The sequence below is a fragment of the Hyla sarda genome, chromosome 1 (assembly GCF_029499605.1).
Source record: "Hyla sarda isolate aHylSar1 chromosome 1, aHylSar1.hap1, whole genome shotgun sequence".
Classification (NCBI taxonomy): Eukaryota; Metazoa; Chordata; class Amphibia; order Anura; family Hylidae; genus Hyla; species Hyla sarda.
Window position 1 is genome coordinate 147,532,722 of NC_079189.1, and position 20,723 is coordinate 147,553,444.

The 20,723-nt window shown below is 42.8% G+C and overlaps 1 protein-coding gene across 2 annotated transcripts in view; it reads left to right on the forward strand.

The window, feature by feature from the left end:
- The window catches only part of PRMT9 (protein arginine methyltransferase 9), a 37,105-nt gene extending 17,940 nt beyond the window's left edge, over nt 1-19,165 (forward strand). The window contains exons 8-12 of one of the 2 annotated variants that reach the window (XM_056562834.1): nt 2,113-2,296; nt 11,099-11,774; nt 12,522-12,675; nt 14,695-14,823; nt 16,233-19,165. In XM_056562834.1, the coding sequence (XP_056418809.1) occupies nt 2,113-2,296; nt 11,099-11,774; nt 12,522-12,675; nt 14,695-14,823; nt 16,233-16,454 (1,365 nt within the window). In that variant the 3' untranslated portion in view covers nt 16,455-19,165. Of the gene's footprint in view, nt 1-2,112; nt 2,297-11,095; nt 11,775-12,521; nt 12,676-14,694; nt 14,824-16,232 lie in introns of both variants that reach the window. The other variant, XM_056562833.1, reaches the window with a different exon arrangement.
- The last annotated feature ends 1,558 nt before the right edge of the window (nt 19,166-20,723 follow it).

The following is a 20,723-nucleotide window of genomic DNA, read 5'->3' on the forward strand; positions in this document are numbered from 1 at the left end:
AAATGTGATATGCCCCCAAAAACCATTTCAGCAAAAATCGCTCTCCAAAATCCCATTGTCACTCCTTCTGAGCCCTCTAGTGCACCCACAGAGCACTTTACGTTCACATATGAGGTATTTACTTACTCAAGAGAAATTGGGTTACACATTTTGGGGGGCATTTTCTCCTTTTACCTCTTGTAAAAATTCAAAAACTGGGTCTACAAGAACATGCGAGTGTAAAAAATGAAGGTTTTGAATTTTCTCCTTCACTTTGCTGCTATTCCTGTGAAACACCTAAAGGGTTAACAAACTTTCTGAATGTCATTTTGATTACTTTGAGGGGTGCAGTTTTTATAATTGGGTCATTCATGGGGTATTTCTAATATGAAGGCCCCCTCATATCCACTTCCAAACTGAACTGGTCCCTGAAAAATTCTGAATTTGGGAAAAATTGGAAAATTGCTGCTGAACTTTGAAGCCCTCTGATGTCTTCAAAAAGTAAAAACTTGTCAACTTTATGATGCAAACAAAAAGTAAATAGAGATGAGCAAAGTTAGAGTGATTCGTTTCGTCACAAACTTCTCGGCTCGGCAGTTGCTGACTTTAGCCTGCATAAATTAGTTCAGCTTTCAGGTGCTCCGTGGGCTGGAGACTCTCTCCTAGGACTGTATCCACCTTTTCCAGCCCACCGGAGCACCTGAAAACTGAACTAATTTATGCAGGCTAAAGTCAGCAACTGCCGAGCCGAGAAGTTTGTGACGAATCGAATCACTGTAACTTTGCTCATCTCTAAAAGTAGACATAGACATATGTGAATCAATATATAATTTATTTGGAATGTCTGTTTTCCTTACAAGCAGAGAGCTTCAAAGTTCGAAAAATGCTAAAGTTTTAAATTTTTCATGAAATTCTGGAATTTTTCACCAAGAAATGATGCAAGTATCGACAAAAATTTGTTACTATGTTAAAGTAGAATATGTCACGAAAAAACAATCTCTCGGAATCAAATTCATACGTAAAAGCATCTGAGTTATTAATGCTTAAAGTGACAGTGGTCAGATGTGCAAAAAATGCTCTGGTCCTTAAGGTCAAAATGGGCTTGGTCCTTAAGAGGTTAAAAATCTTAGCATTCCTATCACCATCTAAACTCTCCCTAATCCCCCTCCCCATTTATCCCTGCATTTATTTTTCTTTAAAACCCCCTAAAAATCCTTTTTTTTTTTCTCCTCTTCGGTAACTCCATTCAGAGCACTGTGCGAGGGGAGGAAGTGGGCGGGACATGGCAGGCACTGTATATGAATTGCTGCTGTTTGGCCGCATCCAGGAGCGCGCATACAGCCCCAGCACATGGCAGGGACGGCAGCTCCTGGGTCTCTCCCCTCTGTCCGGATGCCAGAGCTGCCGTGCCCTGCAGAAAAAAGGACCACTGTGGTTCAGGAGCACTCCCTGCTTGCCTACTAGCTCAGTGCTCGCTTCCGCCTGTCTGACAGGCAGGGAGCTGCACTGAGTCCTGGCTGCAGAGTGATTTCGGACTCATGCTCTGAGTCTGAATTGCTTGCGGCCAGGACTGCTAGGGAGACCCCTAGTGGTGGATTTTTCAAAGTATAAATAAGACATGAAAAAAAGAACTTTTTTTTAAATAAAACCAATTAGAAAAGTGTTTATTAGGGTTTCATCTGTAATATATAAATAAAAAATGTTCATGAGAGGTGCACTCTAATCCTTCCAGTACTACTTAGCTGCTGTATGCTCTACGGGAAGTTCTTTTCTTTTTGGATTTCTTGTCTGTCTGACCACAGTGCTTTCTGTTGACACCTCTGTCCATGTCAGGAACTGTCCAGAGCAGGAGAATATTGCTATTGGGATTTGTTCCTGCTCTGGACAGTTCCTGACATGGACAGAGGTGTCAGGAAGAAAGGAAATTCAAAAAGAAAAGAACTTCCTCTGTAGTATACAGCTGCCCATAAGTACTGGAAGGATTAAGATTTTTAAATAGAAGTAATATATACAAATCTGTTTTAACTGTCTGGCACCAGTTGATTTAAAAGAAATAAAACAATTCCAGCGGAGTACCCCTTTAAATGTGACAAATGTCAAATTTCCAGTGCTGTCTTGTGTTTTTAATTCTAGGACTTGGAAAGCATTGCTGCTGGCAGGTCCTGCAGGATCTCTGTTCTGGTCCAAGAACAAGGACAGCTTGACTGCTTTATAACTTGGTTTGTCTTACATCTGGATAAAGAACACAGTCTGTCAACAGGACCTAGCGAAGAAACGTGCTGGGAACAAGCTGTATTTCCTATCCAAAACCTCCCTGGTAAATAGCTAATATAATTTTATTTAGAATCCAAATCTTTAAGAGACGAAATTTGATCAGAAAATGGTTAACCACACCTTCTCTCCATCAAACGACACGCTGAATAAGACCATACATGAGAAGGGAAAACATCTATGATCCTATCATTGAGTGACACTGCCCATTAGAAAAAGCAGGGATTTTAATCAATAAGTTTTATCATTAAAGATATCTCAATCTACTCAGCTTTTTTTTATAGATTAGATATGATGAAAGGTTCCCTTTAAAGCAGTGTTTTCCAAGCAGTGTGTCACCAGCTGTTGCAAAACTACAACTTCCAGCATGCCCGGACAGCCTTTGGCTGTCCGGGCATACTGGGAATTGTAGTTTTGCAACAGCTGGAGACACACTGCTTGGAAAATACTGCTTTAAACACTAGATTAACATATAAAATGAATCTGACTTGCATACGGTATTCTAATTCAGAGCTGACATTTCTGCACAAGACAAACTTTGGTGCTTTGCATTGTGGGAACTTTAGACTCTTTACCCATCGTTTTGGAATTATCTAATATATATTGATAAGATATAGATAGATAGAGATAGAGAGATAGATAGAGATAGATAGATAGAGATAGATAGATAGAGATAGATAGATAGAGATAGATAGATAGAGATAGATAGATAGAGATAGATAGATAGAGATAGATAGATAGATAGAGATATATATATATATATATATATATATATATATATATATATATATATATAATATATAGAGAGAGAGAGAGATATAGGTGGACATTTATCATTAAAAGTGTACGCTACTCTTTTTTTTTTTTTAACGATATTTTTCCTTCGAACTTTTTGCTTAGCAGCATGTAATTTATCATCTGAGTCTACCATAGATAATGAATTCCCCGCGGCTGTGCACGTTTGTTTGTTTTGCGCAGGGTAGAGAGGTTTTGTACGCGTGATTTTGGTATGCGTACTTTTGCGCCTAGAAATCGGGGTTAGCGCAATATTTTGCGACTTATTACAAATGCCGCATATGATAAATAAGGGTGCAGTGCATGTCTAAATCAGAAAACGTTGTACTGCTAGACAAAACGCTAGGAAACTTCTATTCAAAAAGTCGCATATAAGTCGCTAAATTTATACAATTGCGACATTCAAGCGCCAAGGATAGACGGAAAAAAAGTCTATATTGAATGATAAATGTCCCCCATAGATGGATAGATTGAGATATATATATATATATATATATATATATATATATCTATGAGATAGACAGATATATTGTCAACAAGCTTGTCATGTTTCTAATAGCAGTTAGCAGCCCTGAACTAGCTGCAACTCGGGACCATTGGGAGGTGACTTAATAGCATTTTACGGTAATACAGTGATCCCTCAACTTAAAATGGCCTCAGGTGACAATATTTTCAACATTCGATGGTCTTTTTTGGACCATTCTAACTTGAAACCAGACTCAACATACAATGCTACAGGCAGGCTGGATCTGTGAAACGCGTCAATAGCTGGAAGAAGTGATCAATCAGAATGGGCATTCACTGGTAAAACACCTGTATTACTGAAGTGCATGTACTGACTGGCTGTCTGGTAGCGCCCCCTACAGTACAGGGTGGTATTACTTGTTCTGTACTACTCTTTACCTGTGCCAGGGTGTAACACTTACGTTTCAGAAGACAGGAACCCCTGTGGATGTGGATCCGCTGGACCTGTGTGGCAGATGACTTGCACCGTACCAGGGAGCGGAGTCTAAGGTGCCACTGGTTTTCACCAGAGCCCACCGCAAAGCGGGATGGACTTGCTGCTGCAGGCGGCACCCAGGTCGCTACCCCTGGCACGACTTGACCACACAGGCGGCTGAGGAGATGCGAGGCACAGGAGGGATGAGGCAACTCGTAGTCTGGATAGCAGAAGGTCAGGGCTGGTGGCACAATAGCATAGTCAAAGCGAAGCAGGAGTTGAGTAGGCAGGCGGCAGCGGAGCAAGGTCAAGTCACAAGAGCAAGAGATCTGATACACGGCAAGGCAATACAGAAGAACGCTTTCTCAAAAGCACAAGGCAACAAAGATCCGGCAGGGAACTGAGGAGGGTGGAGGAATTTATAAATGAGACACAGGTAGATTACACTAATGTGCATACTGGCCCTTTAAATCTTAAAGCTCCGGCGCACGCGCGCCCTAGGGGATGGGGACACGCGTGCTGGAGCAGAGAGGCAGGAGAAACACCCGGAGAGTGACGGACTGGGGCTCGCATGCAGGCGCGTCCCGCGATGCGAGTCCCAGCCCCGTCGGCAGCAGAAGATAAGGGGACCATGCGCTCACGGCCAGCATGTGTGACCAGCGTGTGTGGCTGGAGCGCATAACGTAACACAGGGTTACCTGCTCCTTGGAGCCACCCTCATCTGGTGTTCAATTTTACTTTTTTGAGACCCTGTGTGTACTGTACAGGACCCTGAAGACGTTCCTGTAATCTTACAGGGACAATGATTCCAGCAGCTCTTTCTTACTTTTATATGTAAGGAATTGCTCCTCACTTGTCCTATTTTTGGATGACAAACCAAGTATCAGGTTTCCATAGTTATGGGCCGGCATTTAGCATTGTGTGTAAGTGAAGCATTTTTCTACACCTTTTTTGTGTGCTGTAATGTGTAGGAGCACCAAATTTAGTAAATCGTCGCAGAGCATTTGATAAATTTTGTGCAGGTCACATTTTCAGAAATTTCTCTCTTCACATATACCACAAAGCTGAGCGAAGTCTGAGCTGGTGTCGTTTGAGACTTTTCAGTGGCTTTGCGCCTTTTTTGCGCCTTTTCACAAAACCATTCCATATCATGTGTATTGCCAAAATCAGTGGATTGCAACTCAAAATCAGCAGAAATGTGGAAACCAAAAGGCGCAAATAAACCCTGCTTGTGCCATTTTTGTGGGTTTTCTAGACACACAAAACAGTCTAAAGACAATGATAAATGTCGGACATGGTCTCAACATACCATAGTTTCAACTTACAAATGTCCTCCTGGGACCAATATAATATTGTAACTTGAGGGACCACTGTTGTGTGAATTTATGTGATATATATTAGTTCCAATAGGAAGGAAGAGAGGATGGCACTCGCAGGTAGGATGCAAAAAAAACTTGAATTTATTCAATCACATAAGTCAGGTGGGTACAGTAGTATGGGCAGATAGAATGGAACAACGTCCGTTTCGCGGCCACCTGCCGCTTCTACTGAGGAACCAGGTGGCCGCGAAACGGACTTTGTTCCATTCTATCTGCTCCTTCCCATACTACTGTACCCGCCTGACTTATGTGATTAAATAAATTCAAGTTTTTTTTGCATCCCACCTGCGAGTGCCATCCTCTCTTCCTTCCTATTGGAACTATTGTGTACTGCCAGTTGCCTTTTGGATTAGAGCACCGCTGAAAGTGGATCCCGCTGGGAATCGCACCTGTACCTCCGGGGAACCTGATTGTTTAGAAGCCTGTAGTGCCATCCTCCATCTTTTTCCTTTGTGTGTGTGTGTGTGTGTGTGTGTGAGAATATGCAGTTAAATACTCATCCCGTATGTGTGTGTGTGTGTGTATGTGTGTGTGTATATATATATATATATATATATATATATATATATATATATATATATATATAATCTGAAACAACTAAATGATTAATAGTTAACAATTTTCATAATCAGTTGACTGATAAGTTGGTCAGCCAATTTCCAAAGTTCACATACACAGCGATTATCACTGTGTATATATACAGTTGCAAAAAAAAGTATGTGAACCCTTTGGAATTATATGGATTTCTACACAAATTGGCCATAAGGTGTGATCTGATCTTCATCTAAGTCACAAAAATAGACAATCACAGTCTGCTTAAACTAATAACACACAGAATTAAATGTTACCATATTTTTTATTGAACACACCATGTAAACATTCACAGTGCAGGTGGAAAATAACTGGTTGCACCTGCTTTGGCAGCAATAACTTCAACCAAATGTTTTATGTAGTTGCAGATCAGACATGGACAACGGTCAGGAGGAATTCTTGACCATTCCTCTTTAAAGAACAGTTTCAGTTCAGCAATATTCTTGGGATGTCTGGTGTGAATCGCTTTCTTGAGGTCATGCCACAGCATGTCAATTGGGTTGAAGGACTCTGACTGGGCCACTCCAGAAGGCATATTTTCTTCTGTTTAAGCCATTCTGTTGTTGATTTACTTCTATGCTTTGAGTCGTAGTCCTGTTGCTACACCCATCTTCTGTTGATCTTTAGTTGGTGGACAGATGGCCTTGAGTTCTCCTGCAAAATGTCTTGCTAAACTTGGGAATTCATTTTTCCTTCGATGATAGCAATGTGTCCATGCCCTGACGCAGCAAAGCAGCCCCAAACCATGATGCCCCCACCACCATACTTCACAGTTGGGATGAGGTTTTGACGTTAGTGTGCTGTGCCTCTTTTTCTCCACACATAGGGGGAGATTTATCATTACTTTTAGAGCATTTTTTTTGTATAGGTTTTGGCGCAGTTCAGGCGCAAGCAGCATATTTAGCGACTTTTATGTCTTTTAATATAGACAGTTTCACTCTTTTTGGCTATTCGTAGAACTTTTTCTTTTTGACCATGCAGTGTTCACGTATTTATCATTTGCGACTTTTGTCAAAAGTCGCTATTTTGTGCGCAAAGGTACTTTTTTAGGCGCACAGCTACACTACCTGCCAGCAGGCGTGAGAATCACTTCTACCTTCCGCAATTCAACCTTTAACCTCTTGTGGACAACAGCGTCCCACTCCCCTTCTATGACACATGCTCGGGAGCTGAGTGTGGGTCATAGCTGGGTGGTCCTGGCGGCTATCTGCCACCAGGAACCATCTCTAATGCCAGACATCACCAATCACGGTGATGCCCGACTTTAACCTCTTAGACACCGCAATCAAATTTGATTGTAGCATCCAAAATGCAAGTAAAAATGTCCCGGCAGCTCTGTGAAATTAAGTAAAAACACCTAACCTGCCAAATTCAGGACCCGGGAAAGTTTCTAGACGCTTTTGAGGGAGGGAAGTAGACAAAGTGTATGTGGTAGAGCTTTTCCCACCACAGCAGAGCTGCGCAAAATTCATCATCCTGCTGCACCTTCTTGATAAATAAGATGCACGTTAGTCAAACCCACCACCCGAATAAACGTAGGAAAATAGCTCTACCGTAGACATTCTTTGATAAATCTGGGCCATAGTGTTGTGTGTTTCTTCCAAACAACTCGGCTTTGGTTTCACTGTCCACAGAATATTTTGCCAGTACTGCTGTGGAACATCCCGGTGCTATTGTTCAAACTGTAAACATGCAGCAATGTTTTTTTTTGGACAGCAGTGGCTTCCTCCCATGAAATCCATTCTTGTTTAGTGTTTTACGTATCATAGATTTGCTAAAAGGGATGTTAGCATAAGCCAGATACTTTTTAAAGTCTTTAGCAGACACTCAAGGATTCTTCTTCACCTCATTGAGCAGTCTGCGCTGTGCTCTTGCAGTCATCTTTACAGGACGGCCACTCTTAGGGAGAGTAGCAGCAATGCTGAACTTTCTCCATTTATAGACAATTTGTCTTACCATGGACTGATGAACAGCAAGGCTTTTGGAGATATTTTTAACCCTTTCCAGCTTTATGCAAGTCAACAATGATTAATTTTAGGTCTTCTGAGAGCTCTCTTGTGCGAGGCATCACTCACTTCAGGCAATGCTTCTTATGAAAAGCAAACCCAGAACTGGTGGGTGTTTTTTGTAGGGCAGGGCAACTGTAACCAGCACCTCCAATCTCATCTCATTGATTGGACTCCAGTTGGATGACACCTCACTTCAATTAGCTCTTGGAGATGTCATTAGTCTAGGTCAGTGGTCGGCAAGCTGCGGCTCGCGAGCCACATGCGGCTCTTGCAGTGCGGTCGGGCCGCATAGTGCCGACCACTGCTGTATACTAAAAACCAGGGTGCCTCCAGCTGTTGTGAAACTAAATCTCCCAGCATGCCCGGACCGGCAGTGGCTGTCCGGGCATGCTGGTAGTTGTAGTTTCACAACAGCTGGAGGCCCCCTGGTTTTTAGTATACAGTATTAGTTTTTACCTGCTCTGGCCGGTCCCCGCCTGCAGCCGCACACGGGAGCCGGCCCGGGCAGATAACAATAGGTTTTCCTATGCCGGACATCCCTGTGTCCCGAAAAATCTTTTCGGGCCATAAGGATGTCAGCGGGCCACTAACCATTCCCCGCCCGCCGCGCGTCCTCGTGCGATCCTCCGCCTCTCTATGGTTGTACGCACTGGACCTCAGTGACGTCCCGTGCGTACAACCATAGAGGCGCAGGAGGACCGGAGGAAGACGCGAGCCGGCCGGAGCCTGGTAAGTGACCGGCGGCACATCATCTTCAGTGTTCCGGTCACCACTCCTCCGGTCCCGGCACCTACTGCTATGGTCCATAGGCCATAGCAGTAGATGGTGACCCCGGGCCGGAGGTGCGGTGACCGGAACAGTGTGGGGGGGGCAGTATACAGACATAAAGCCTCCAGCTGTACACTGTATATGGCTTGAAGCTGTATGTCTGTGGGGGGGAGCTGCCTACCATTGTGGGGGGAACTATTCTGGCAACCATTGTGGGGGGAACTATACTGCCAACTATTGTGGGGGGAACTATACTGCCAACTATTGTGGGGGGAACTATACTGCCAACTATTGTGGGGGGAACTATACTGCCAACTATTGTGGGGGGAACTATACTGCCAACTATTGTGGGGGGAACTATACTGCCAACTATTGTGGGGGGAACTATACTGCCAACTATTGTGGGGGGAACTATACTGCCAACTATTGTGGGGGGAACTATACTGCCAACTATTGTGGGGGGAACTATACTGCCAACTATTGTGGGGCGAACTATACTGCCAACTATTGTGGGGCGAACTATACTGCCAACTATTGTGGGGGGGGGGGGAGCTGCCTACCATTGTGGGGGGGAGCTGCCTACCATTGTGAGGGAACTATACTGCCAACTATTGTGGGGGGGGGAGCTGCCTACCATTGTGGGGGGGGGGGGGGCTGCCTACTATTGTGGGGGAACTTCCTAATATTGTGGGGGGGGAGCTGCTGACCTATTGTGGGGGCGCTGCCTATTATTGCGGGGGAGCTGCTGACCTAATGTGAGGGAACTGCCTACTATTGTGGGGGAACTGCTGACCTAATGTGGGGGAACTGCTGACCTTATGTGGGGGAGCTGCCTACTATTGTGGGGGAACATGCTGCCTACCTAATGTGGGGGGAACTATACAGCCTACCTAATATGGGGGGGGGGGGCTACAAGGTACCATACATCGCGGTAGGAGGGGTAGTCTTATTCTGCGAGTATATCCCAAACTCTATATTTTAACTGTGAAAGTTGGGGGTTGTCTTATACGCCGGCATATACGGTATATGTGAGGGGCACATGACAGGGGGCATTATAAGTGAGGGGCACATGTCAAGGGGGCATTATATTGTGAGGGGCACAGGACATGGGGTATTATATATAAGGGGCACATGTCAGGGGGGCATTATATGTGAGGGGCACATGTCAGGGGGCATTATATGTGGGGGCACATGACGGGGCATTATAAGTGAGGGGCACATGTCAGGGGGCATTATATTGTGAGGGGCACAGGACATGGGGTATTATATATAAGGGGCACATGTCAGGGGGGCATTATATGTGGGGGCAAATGACAGGACCCCCCCCCCCCCCTGTCATGTGCCCCCACATATAATAAAAACTTATTGAAACTAAAAACAGTGTACCATCCTATGTATTTTCGGTTTTTAAAAATGTGGCTCTCAAAATAAATTTCAATCGTGGTTTTGGCGAGATTTGGCTCAGTTGAAAAAAAAAAAAAAAGGTTGCCCACCACTGGTCAAGGTTAACATACTTCACATACTTTTTCCACCTGCACTGTGAATGTTTATATGGTGTGTTCAATAAAAACATGGTAACATTTAATAATTTTTGTGTTATTAGTTTAAGCAGACTGTGATTGTCTGAAGATAAGATCACATTTTATGACCAATTTGTGCAGAAATCCATATAATTCCAAAAAGTTCACATACTTTTTCTTGCAACTGTGGTCCTTAATAGCCTGTTTAGTGAAGAAGGGGGCCCAGCGCACACCATCTTCTGCTTTCTGCAGCCATCGGGTGTCCTGTTTGTCGGGCTCTGTGCTGAAGGCCAGACTCGCAATAGTTGCAGAGAAAAGAAGTTGATGTGTGCTGGCTCCCTCTTCACTAACTGGACTGCTTGGCGCATGGAGGATGGGCAACTAGGGAATGTGCTGCCCCTCCTATCTGGCCACAGGTAAGAAACAGGGACGGGGGTATAGCCCTTACAAGGAAAAAAAAAAGAAAATTATATTTAAGAATTATTATACATATTAAAATATAATTAAGAGCTACTCCACTCAGCCTCCACAAAGCTCGGCATCTAGCCGTCCCCACAAACTCTGTCTTAAAGGGGTTATCCAGGAATAGAAAAACAGAGCTAATTTCTTTCAAAAACTGCTCCATGTCTGTCCCCAGGTTGGGTGTGGTATTACAACTTGGCTCCATTCACTTCAATGGAACTGAGCTTCAGAACCATACCCAACCTGGAGACAGACGGGGAGCTGTTCTTGAAAGAAATTAACTCTGTTTTTCTATTCTGAAAATGATATACTGTTGAGTGTCTTTAGTAATTTATATGGTATTCTAGATGCTCATGTATGTATTTTTGGCTTTCTCCACAGCAGATGGCTATATTGTAAACTGTGGGGATACAGTGGTTCTGGATGTACACTGCCCTGACTGTTACTTAAGAGTAGATCTGGTCACAGTTCTTAGAGCTGTTGAGGTGGATAGCGGTATGTCTTCAGATGGGATGTCATTGGAGAATGAGGTCGAATTGTGCGATGCTTTGGCCAGTCTTCACACCACGCATCAGGACACCAAGCAGGAATTGTGCATTCTGGAGCCCAGTGAGATAGCCTTACTAAACAATGTTATTTACAACGAGAGCTTTAAGAACGCTATAAGTAAAGTCTTATCTTCTCTGCAACCTGGAATGAATGGTCCATTCAGGAATGCCAATGATGCAGAGGCTTCTGAAGGACATTTCGTAGACCCTCTGTATATACTGGATGTGTCCGAGGGGTTTTCCATTTTACCTCTCATTGCTGCAAAGCTTGGGAGGGTGAAATCTTACAGCTCGGTTGAAGAGGAGCAGCACTGTGTCGCCCTAGAGATGTTATTGGAGAGGAACAGCATCTCAAAAGACAGTCTGGAATTTTGGCTGCCCCAGCTGGAAGCCAACGATGAGGTTTTACAGAGGCCCAAGTCAGACAAGTTGTGGAGCATCATTATTCTAGATGTCATTGAGCCTTGTGGTCTGATCAGACAAGAGGTGATGGAGAAGTGTGCCATAGCAAGGTAACTGAGTCCTACTATAGTATAGAAACAAAGGGAATCTTGAAGAGTCTATTTTTGTTACTCTTACAATCTACCGAACAGATGAAAATATAATTTATTACGTTTTACAGTATGTGGTAATAATAGGGGGCTATTGCCTATATAATACTATGTAAATACTGATAGGAAATGTTCAGTCCATAAATGTCACTGGAATCAGACTGGTCCCTGTAGCCACATACAAGGACAAGGCTATGTTCACACAGTCAGTATTTTTCTTACATTTTTTTCTGCCAGCCAGTGAATGGGGACATTTTCTTTATGACTGCCTGGCTTATCTTTAAAGGGGTACTCTGCTGCTCAGCGTTTGGAACAAACTGTTTCGAACGCTGGAGCCTGAGTCGGGAGCTTGTGACGTCATAGTCCCGCCCATCATGTCATCACGCCCCGCCCCCTCCCATAGTCTTGCATTGAGGGGGCGGGGCATGACGGCATGAGGGGCGGGCTATGACGACATGAGCTGCCGGCTCCAGCGTTCGGAACAGTTTGTTCCAAATGCTGAGAAGTGGAGTACCCCTTTAAATCCTGGAAAACCCCTTTTAGGTTACTAGTGACATTGACCATATATATGGACATCTGTTTTGTATGCTAATACCATGTTTTATAGTGGAGCACTTTTTGCATATGGCTTGGTCTTCTTTTTCATTAAACGTTGTTAGTGTATATTGGTGTAGATCTTGTGTCATTTATACATTTCTCTGGTTGTAGGTGCTTACTACAGTCTGGAGGAAAGATCTTCCCTCAGTATGTGGTGATCCATGGCATGCTAATAGAATCCAACGCCTTACTGCAGGAGAGTTCTGTTCAAGGCACAGAACCTACACTAGGTTTCACTATAGCGCCATCTATAAATCAGTTCAAGGTAAGCTAAGACATGTACAAAACTTCGGTGGTATATCAATAATATTATTTAAGGTTAAATCTTAATCTACAATTGTTTCTGTGAAGCATTAAGGGGGAATTTATTATTGTCTGTGCTAGGGGCAAACAGCTGCAAAGCTTTTGTGCAAGCCTCAGTTTTGCAGAAAAATGTAGTGAATTTCTAAACTCTTTCTCAAAGTGGGCAGAGTTTTGCTTGAAGTGGGCATGAAATAAGGCATGGCTTCTTGCAACACCGGATTTATCACAATTTACGCTACAGAGGTAGTTAGAATCTACACTAGCTCATTACTATTATAGATTTCAAATGTATTACATACAGCCCACTTCACAGCCTGATTTATTGAGAGGACTGCGTAGGTTAATAAATCATGGAAGTGTAAAGTGGTACACTTTAATATTAAGACCAGCGTGTGAAACACCAGTCTTGATAAATTACCCCTTATGTGTTTACAGGCTTATAACAGAAACGTTAAAGGGGTACTCTGGTGGAAAACTTTTTTTTTTTTTTTTTTATCAACTGGTGCCAGACAGTTAAACAGATTTGGAAATTACTTCTATTAAAAAAATGATAATCCTTCCAGTACTTATTAGCTGCTGAATACTACAGAGGAAATTATTTTCTTTTTGTAACACAGTGCTCTCTGCTGACATCATGACCACAGTGCTCTCTGCTGACATCTCTGTCCATTTTAGGAACTGTCCAGAGCAGCATATGTTTTCTATGGGGATTTTCTTCTATTCTGGACAGTTCTTAAAATGGACAGAGATGTCAGCAGAGAGCACTATAGTCATGATGTCAGCAGAGAGCTCTGGGTTCCAAAAAGAAAATAATTTCCTCTGTAGTATTCAGCAGCTAATAAGTAATGGAATGATTAAGATTTCTTAATAGAAGTAATTTACAAATCTATTTAACTTTCTGGCACCAGTTGAAAAAAAGAAATTTCCACTGGAGTACCCCTTTTAAAGGAGTTGTCAGAATTAGAAATATGCTGCTTCTTTCTTGCAAAAACAGCACTACTCCTTTCTTCATGTTGTGTCAGAAAAACTTTTCTATCCAAAGCATAGAGGATATGTTTTAGATCACGGGGGGTCTGACCGCTGGGACCCCCCACGTTCTCCTGCATGGGACCCCGGCTGTCCCTGATAATGGGGTGTATCAACCCCTGCACAAAGCGGCGGCCAACACGCCCCCTCCATGTATCTCTATGGGATAGTCGGAGATAGCCAAACGGCTCTCCCATAGAGATACATGGAGGGGGCGCGTCAGCTGCCGCTTCGTTCCAGGATCCCAGCAATCACTCTGCGCTAATAAAAACTTATCCCCTATCCTTTTGGACAGGGGATAGGTTTTTCTGTGCGATACTTCTCCTTTAATGCCAGATTTGTTGTATATGACAGATCATATTCTGGGCAGTAATATTCTAATCAAATGTGACAGAATTTGTGAAGCGGCTCCAACAGAAGATTTCCTGGCCATACTATGGCGATATTACTACAAACCTTACATAGCAGATATGATAAGGACCTTAGAAAATATAAAGCATTTAGGATTACACAGCCTTTCTGTATATGAATTAGATTATAGTTTAGGAGTTCCCCATCATCAAAATATTTCTTATAATAAAAAGAGCAATAGAAATGTAGTATATGAGATATGAGCCCACAATTTGAATGAAAATGGAGAATAGGACTTGAAAACATTTTATGTTGCTATTGTTATATTACTTCAAACAACCATAGTGTTTTTGAAAAGTGTTCTTAAAGGGGTACTCTGCTGCTCAGCGTTTGGAACAAACTGTTCCGAATTCTGGAGCCGGGAGCTCGTGACGTCATAGCCTCGCCCCCTAATGACATCACGCCCCCTCTCATAAACGTGCATTGAGGGGGTAGGGCTATGACGTCACTAATTCCCGGCTCCAGTGTTCGGAACAGTTTGTTCCAAATGCTGAGCAGCGGAGTACCCCTTTAATCCTTATTGCCCTATATCTATTTCTTTCAGGTGCCTGTCCATGTCTTCCTGAATCTCGCTACCCTGCCTTGTGTCCCTCTAAGTGATCCAGTAGAATTGCTTAGGCTGGATCTAATGAACCCGTATTCAAACCACTGTAGCTTAGCTACGGAAGTAAAGGTAATGCAGACGGTCAATGTAACTGTATTGTTATCTCACTGTGTGTATATGGTACATGACATGAGCAACAATGACTCTTCCGTCCCCCCTATCCCGTCCCTCGCACTAACTAGTCTCTGCACCTGCCTGACGGACAGTCGGCAATATGTTGCAGCTTCCTTTATACATTTTTGGAACATATGCTGAATGTGTGTAAAATCCTGCTATATAAACATACATATGTGAATAAGGCCTTAGAGCAAATACAGAAATTACTAGAACATAACACAATGGAAGCAATAACTGGCTTTTACTTACTTTGTACTTACTGTGGTACCAACTATTTATATCATATCAGGCATCTGGTATTAATACTCTTTTCTAGATTCAGATTAAAACTGAATAGTCACTGTACTGAACCATGTTTAGTTGCTAGACACGAACTACATAACAACTCTATTCTTTTTAATAGGGTTTGTTATGTTAGATCTCTCAGAACGGGGGCACGAACATTTGGCCATACATTTGGTTTTTGTAAGAATATATGTAGTAGATCGGCTATCATCATGTCTTATGACCATTTTGCATTGTATAGGTAAAAAGCATTTATGAAATATATATATATTTTTTTGCCACATTCAAATCCTGGACCACAGTGCAGTAAGGCAACAATAATTGCCAGTAGGATTATGTCTGTTCCTTGTAATATTACTAGAAATTAGTTGTCAATGTGAATTTCCAAATTGTAAAGAGGATAAAGTGACCATTTTTATTTAAACAGAATCTGTCAGCTCAGTATGAAGCTTAGAGCGGCAGACATGATAGGGAGATAAAACAAATGATGGTGGTCTGGAAACATCATGTTTTTTCTTATAAGCTGAAGAGTCAGAGGGTGAGGTTGAGTTGCAGCACGAATGCCCTACTTGGCTTCCAGCACTGATCCTTGTACGTCAGTCATGCAGGGCAGGGAGGGGTTGAGGGGGTAAGAGCTGTGAAAGCACCGCCTCTGACTATTTAGCTTGGAAAGAAAACATGATTTTATAGCTTTGCAAACAGGACAGGCTTCAGCTAAGAGATCGGTATCATTTGTTTGTTTTATCAGCTATCTGCAATTTTGAGCATAATCTAGAGCTGACCGATCCCTTTTTAGGGTGTGTTCACACGCTAGTAACTAGCAGCGGGTTTCCCGCTGTGGGAAACCCACCGTGAGTTACGTTACCATTCCCTTTCAATGGGTCCGCAGGCAGTCCGCAAAACTGACACTATTGTGGACTGTCCGCGCACCCATTCAAATGAATGGCAGCGTAACAGTGGGAAATACACCGCTAGTTGCTAGTGTGTAAACGCACCCTTAAAGTGAGATACATCCAACAATGCTGATACTATGCTATGATATATAAACCATGAATATGTTTCCTGCTTTCCTCTAGGTAAGAATATGTAAATCAGGCCAGGTGACTGCTATTCCGTTCTGGTATCACCTCCACCTTGATGAAGATATTCATTTGGACACCTCCAGTGACACATCACATTGGAAACAAGCAGCTTTTGTGTTAGAAGAGCCATTCAGGGTGGAGGAAGGGAAAGAACTCTTACTTGGAGTACAATTCCAGAACAGCAATGTCAGTATGACTTTAAGGCAACCGTCATAGTATCTTCACGAAAATAACATTTCACTCAATAGCTGTATAATAGTTATATAGAATATAAATTCTACCTAGGTACCATATAGCAAGTTGTATAGTATTTTATTCAGAATCCATGTGATGCAGTCAGTAATGATGTCAAAAATTAGGCCTCGACTCAAGTTATATAAAACACCTTAGGCACCCACTCTAATGAATGTCGGCATTGTAGACAGTGTCCCTGTCCTTACTTAACCCTTCAAGAAGAGTATACCTTCAGTAGTGCATTTTGAGAACAGGATGTCAGATGTGTATAAATGAAATGGTTTATTTTATACATGTCAGCAGAATTCACATGACTTCTGTTGTGAGAGCACAGCTGTGACATAGAATGGAAAATGTGCTGTGTCAGCAAAGTACATCATGTTACTGAACAGCATTTTTGTAAAATCCTGAACCACAATAGGGAGCAACCACACCAGTACATTTCACCAGCTGACTAGTAAATAGATGTAAGGTTTTATATAAAGCTTCATGTTTGGAGCCCTTTTAGATAAGATGGAATTGCAACAGCAGAAGCCTTTTTATATGTCTGTTCCCTTATTGTGGTTGATGTAATAAAGGGTAGTGGGTGAGAAGTCGGGGTCCCCACAGCTGCTCAATACAGAGATACACCTTATAGCAGTGGTCCGCATTCTGTGTCTCTTGTACTGTTCTCAAACTACAACTGGTTTATGCTGTCTATGTGTTCATAATGTTACATGTTCTGTTACAGCGCAAACTTAGGTTGACAGTCTTAACCCGTTAAAGACACAGGATGTAAATGTATGTCCTGGTACATAACGCACCAGGACGTACATTTACGCCCTGTACATAACACAAGCACCAGAAGAGTGCTTGAATCATGCACAGCAGGTCCCGGCTGCTATGAGCTGCCAGGGACCTGCCGGTAATGGCGGACATTAGCGATCGTGCTGATATCCGCCATTAACCCCTCAGATGCCATGATCAATACAGATCACAGCATATGTGGCAATGTGGGCATTTGAATGAATGATTGGATTGCCCGCTGCGCTGCCTTGGAGATCCGAACATCCAACATGGCGGAGGTTCCCTCGCCTGCTCCGGCCGTCATCCCGGTGTCTTCTCCTCTGGTCTGACATTGAGCAGACCAGAGAAGAAGATTGTCGATAATACTGATCAGTGCTATGCCTACGCATAGCACTGAACAGTATTAGTAAGTGAAGTGTTTTCAAAAATAAAAAAATAAGGTACTGATAAAAACTACTTATACTTATCTTATACAGCCCTGTATACGGAAAAATAAGAAAGTTATAGGGGTTCAAAATAGAGTGGTTTTAAACATCCTAATTTTATTAAAGTTTGAGATTTAATGAGCAGTACAATAATAGAAAAGCATTTAACCATGGGAATCATTTTCATTGTATTGACCCACAGAATAAAGAAAACCTGTCATTTTTACCGTAAAGTGTACAGCGTGAAAACGAAACCTTTCAAAATTTGCTAAATTGTGGTTTTCTTTTCAATTTCCCCACACAAATAATATATATTTTTTTGGTTGCCCCATTCATTTTATGGTAAAATGAGTGATGTAATTACAAACTGGATGCGCAAAAAACAAGCCCTCATTTGGGTCTGTGGATGGAGATATAAGAGTTAGGATTTTTAGAAGGTGAGGAGAAAGGAGTTATCCAGAATAAAAAAAACTTCTCCTGTACTCAGGATAGGAGATAAGTGTCAGATTGTGGGGGTCCGACCACTAAGAACCAACACAAATCTCCCCCCCGCAATCTCCCGCCGAGCACCCCGGCTTTTTACATGAACTTAGGTGTCGACCACCGCACGAAGCTGTGGCTGACGCCCCCTCCATCAATCTCTGTGGGTTAGCCAGAGATACACAAACTATGCCAGATTTATCAATCATGCACCTAAATCTTAGTGCATTTAGGCCAATCCCTCTTTACAGAAGCCACTTCACTTTTGTCAGACCCAGTGTGGTGCAAGTTATGTAATTTATTTCCCCCCAGAGTTGTGCACATGTGCAGTAGTAAATACAGATGAGTGAAGCATACAACAACTCACTGCAGGAGATGGGCTCCATTTTAACTTCTCCCAGCTATATCTAGAGATCATTGGTAGTCTTGGCACTGAAACCCAGATGGCAGTAAAGCTTAAAACAGTAAATCTCAGCAGTTCACTTCTGAGGCCATGTTCACACAATGGAGTGGAATACAGCAAAAAAATTCTGTTCAGATTCACCTGCAATAGAGTCCTCTTGCTTCAATGGTATTTTGCTGCATCCTGCACACAGCGGAATTTCCAAGGAAGAAACATCTGCTGCAGCAATCCTGATTCCAGCCTCCGCTGACGTGTCAGAGCTGACTCCGCTTGAAACTACATTGCAGTCTATGGATTACCAAGATGCCTTAGTGCTGGCATGTTTTGCTGGTGCCGCTATTTGCAGAATGTCTGCTCATGCTTTTTATTTAAAACTTGCTGAGTACCCGGCGTTGCCCAGTTTTTCCTTCCTAATCCTTTTTGGGGAGGAAAATAAACAAAGGAGGAAGCTTTTGACTTCATATGCAGTCCTCATATATTGTTGTCATATCCCAACCCCACATCCCGACCTCCTGTCCCGTCCTCCTATCTCGACCTCCTATCCCGACCTCCTATCCCAACTTCCTATCCAGACCTCCTATCCCATCCTCATATCCCGTCCTCCTATCTTGTCCTCCTATCCAGACATCCTATCCCGTCCTCCTATCCTGACCTCCTATCCCATCCTCCTTTCCCGACCTCCTATCTCGACCTCCTTTCCCGACCTCCTATCTCGACCTCCTTTCCCGACCTCCTATCTCAACCTCCTATCCCGTCCTCCTATCCAGACATCCTATCCCGTCCTCCTATCACGACCTACTTTCCCGTCTTCATATCTCGACCTCATATCCCGTCCTCCTATCTCGACCTCCTATCCAGACCTCATATCTCGTATCCCGACCTGTAATATGTGCACCGGGTAATGAAATATCTCCAGCCTAACAGAAATTATATGGGAACATACATTTCCCATTGATTTGCATGGGACTTTAAAAAAATAAAAAAAAATCCTGACCCTCACAAATGGGGGTAGTTAAAGGTTAAATTAACTATCCTATATTTTAAGTGGACATATAAGTAACATGTGACCAAGTATTATCGAAATATCTCCAGCCATTTGGAAGTTATGCAGTAACATATTTCCCATTGACTTGCATGGGACTTTAAACATAAACCCCGCCCCTGGCAAATGGGGGGGGGGGGGAGTAAGGGTTAAATTACCTATCCTATGTTTGTTGTTGACATATAAGTAACATGTGCCAAGTTTCATGTTAATATCTTTAGCCGTTTGGATGTGATGCTGGAACATACACACATACATACGTACAAACATACACACACGTTGAGTTTTATATATATAGATTTTTTGCATTCTGCAAATACTCTGCTGTTTTTGCAGTGGATAACTTCAAGAAGGGAGGAATTATTCATTTACGATCTATTCACATGTACAGTATACTGCACATATTTGATGTGCAGGATTTGAAGCTGCAGATTACTGTAATCTGCTGCAAATTCTTCATTTCATTTTCTATGAAGCAAGATTACCACACTTTTTTTTTTTTTTAGAAAGCATGTGTGCACACATTACGCACCAAGACCTTGCGCACAGTGAACTGCATTGCAGAATAAATGTCGTTACTTATTCTGTGCAAAAAAACACGTCAGAGATCTAGGATCTCATCCAAAGCCCTAGGTTACCTTGTAATTCTTGCAGCATATTAAAGGGGTACTCCACTGGCCAGCATGGAACTAAATGTTTTGATCGCTGTTTTCACGCTACGGGGGTCGGCCACGCCCCCTCACGATGTCATGGCCGTGCCCCTCAATGCAAGTCTATGGGAGGGGGCGTGATGGCTGTCACGGCCCCTCCCATAGACTTGCATTGAGGGGGCATGGCTGTGACATCACGAGGGGGCGTGGCAGACTCTCGCAGTACGTGTGGAACATTTAGTTCCACACTGGCCAGTGGAGTACCCCTTTAATTTTACACCATGGGCCCATACAATGATACAGAGTCGTTAGGATCAAGAGTATAAACCTAGAATAAAAGCACTGAATTAAGAAATTGCTTTAAAAAAAATATATAAAAAAAAGGGAGCTAGTAAAAGAGGTAAACCGTTACAGTTTTTGACACTTATTTTATTCTATTCCACATTATCAAAGTGTATTCTTTCA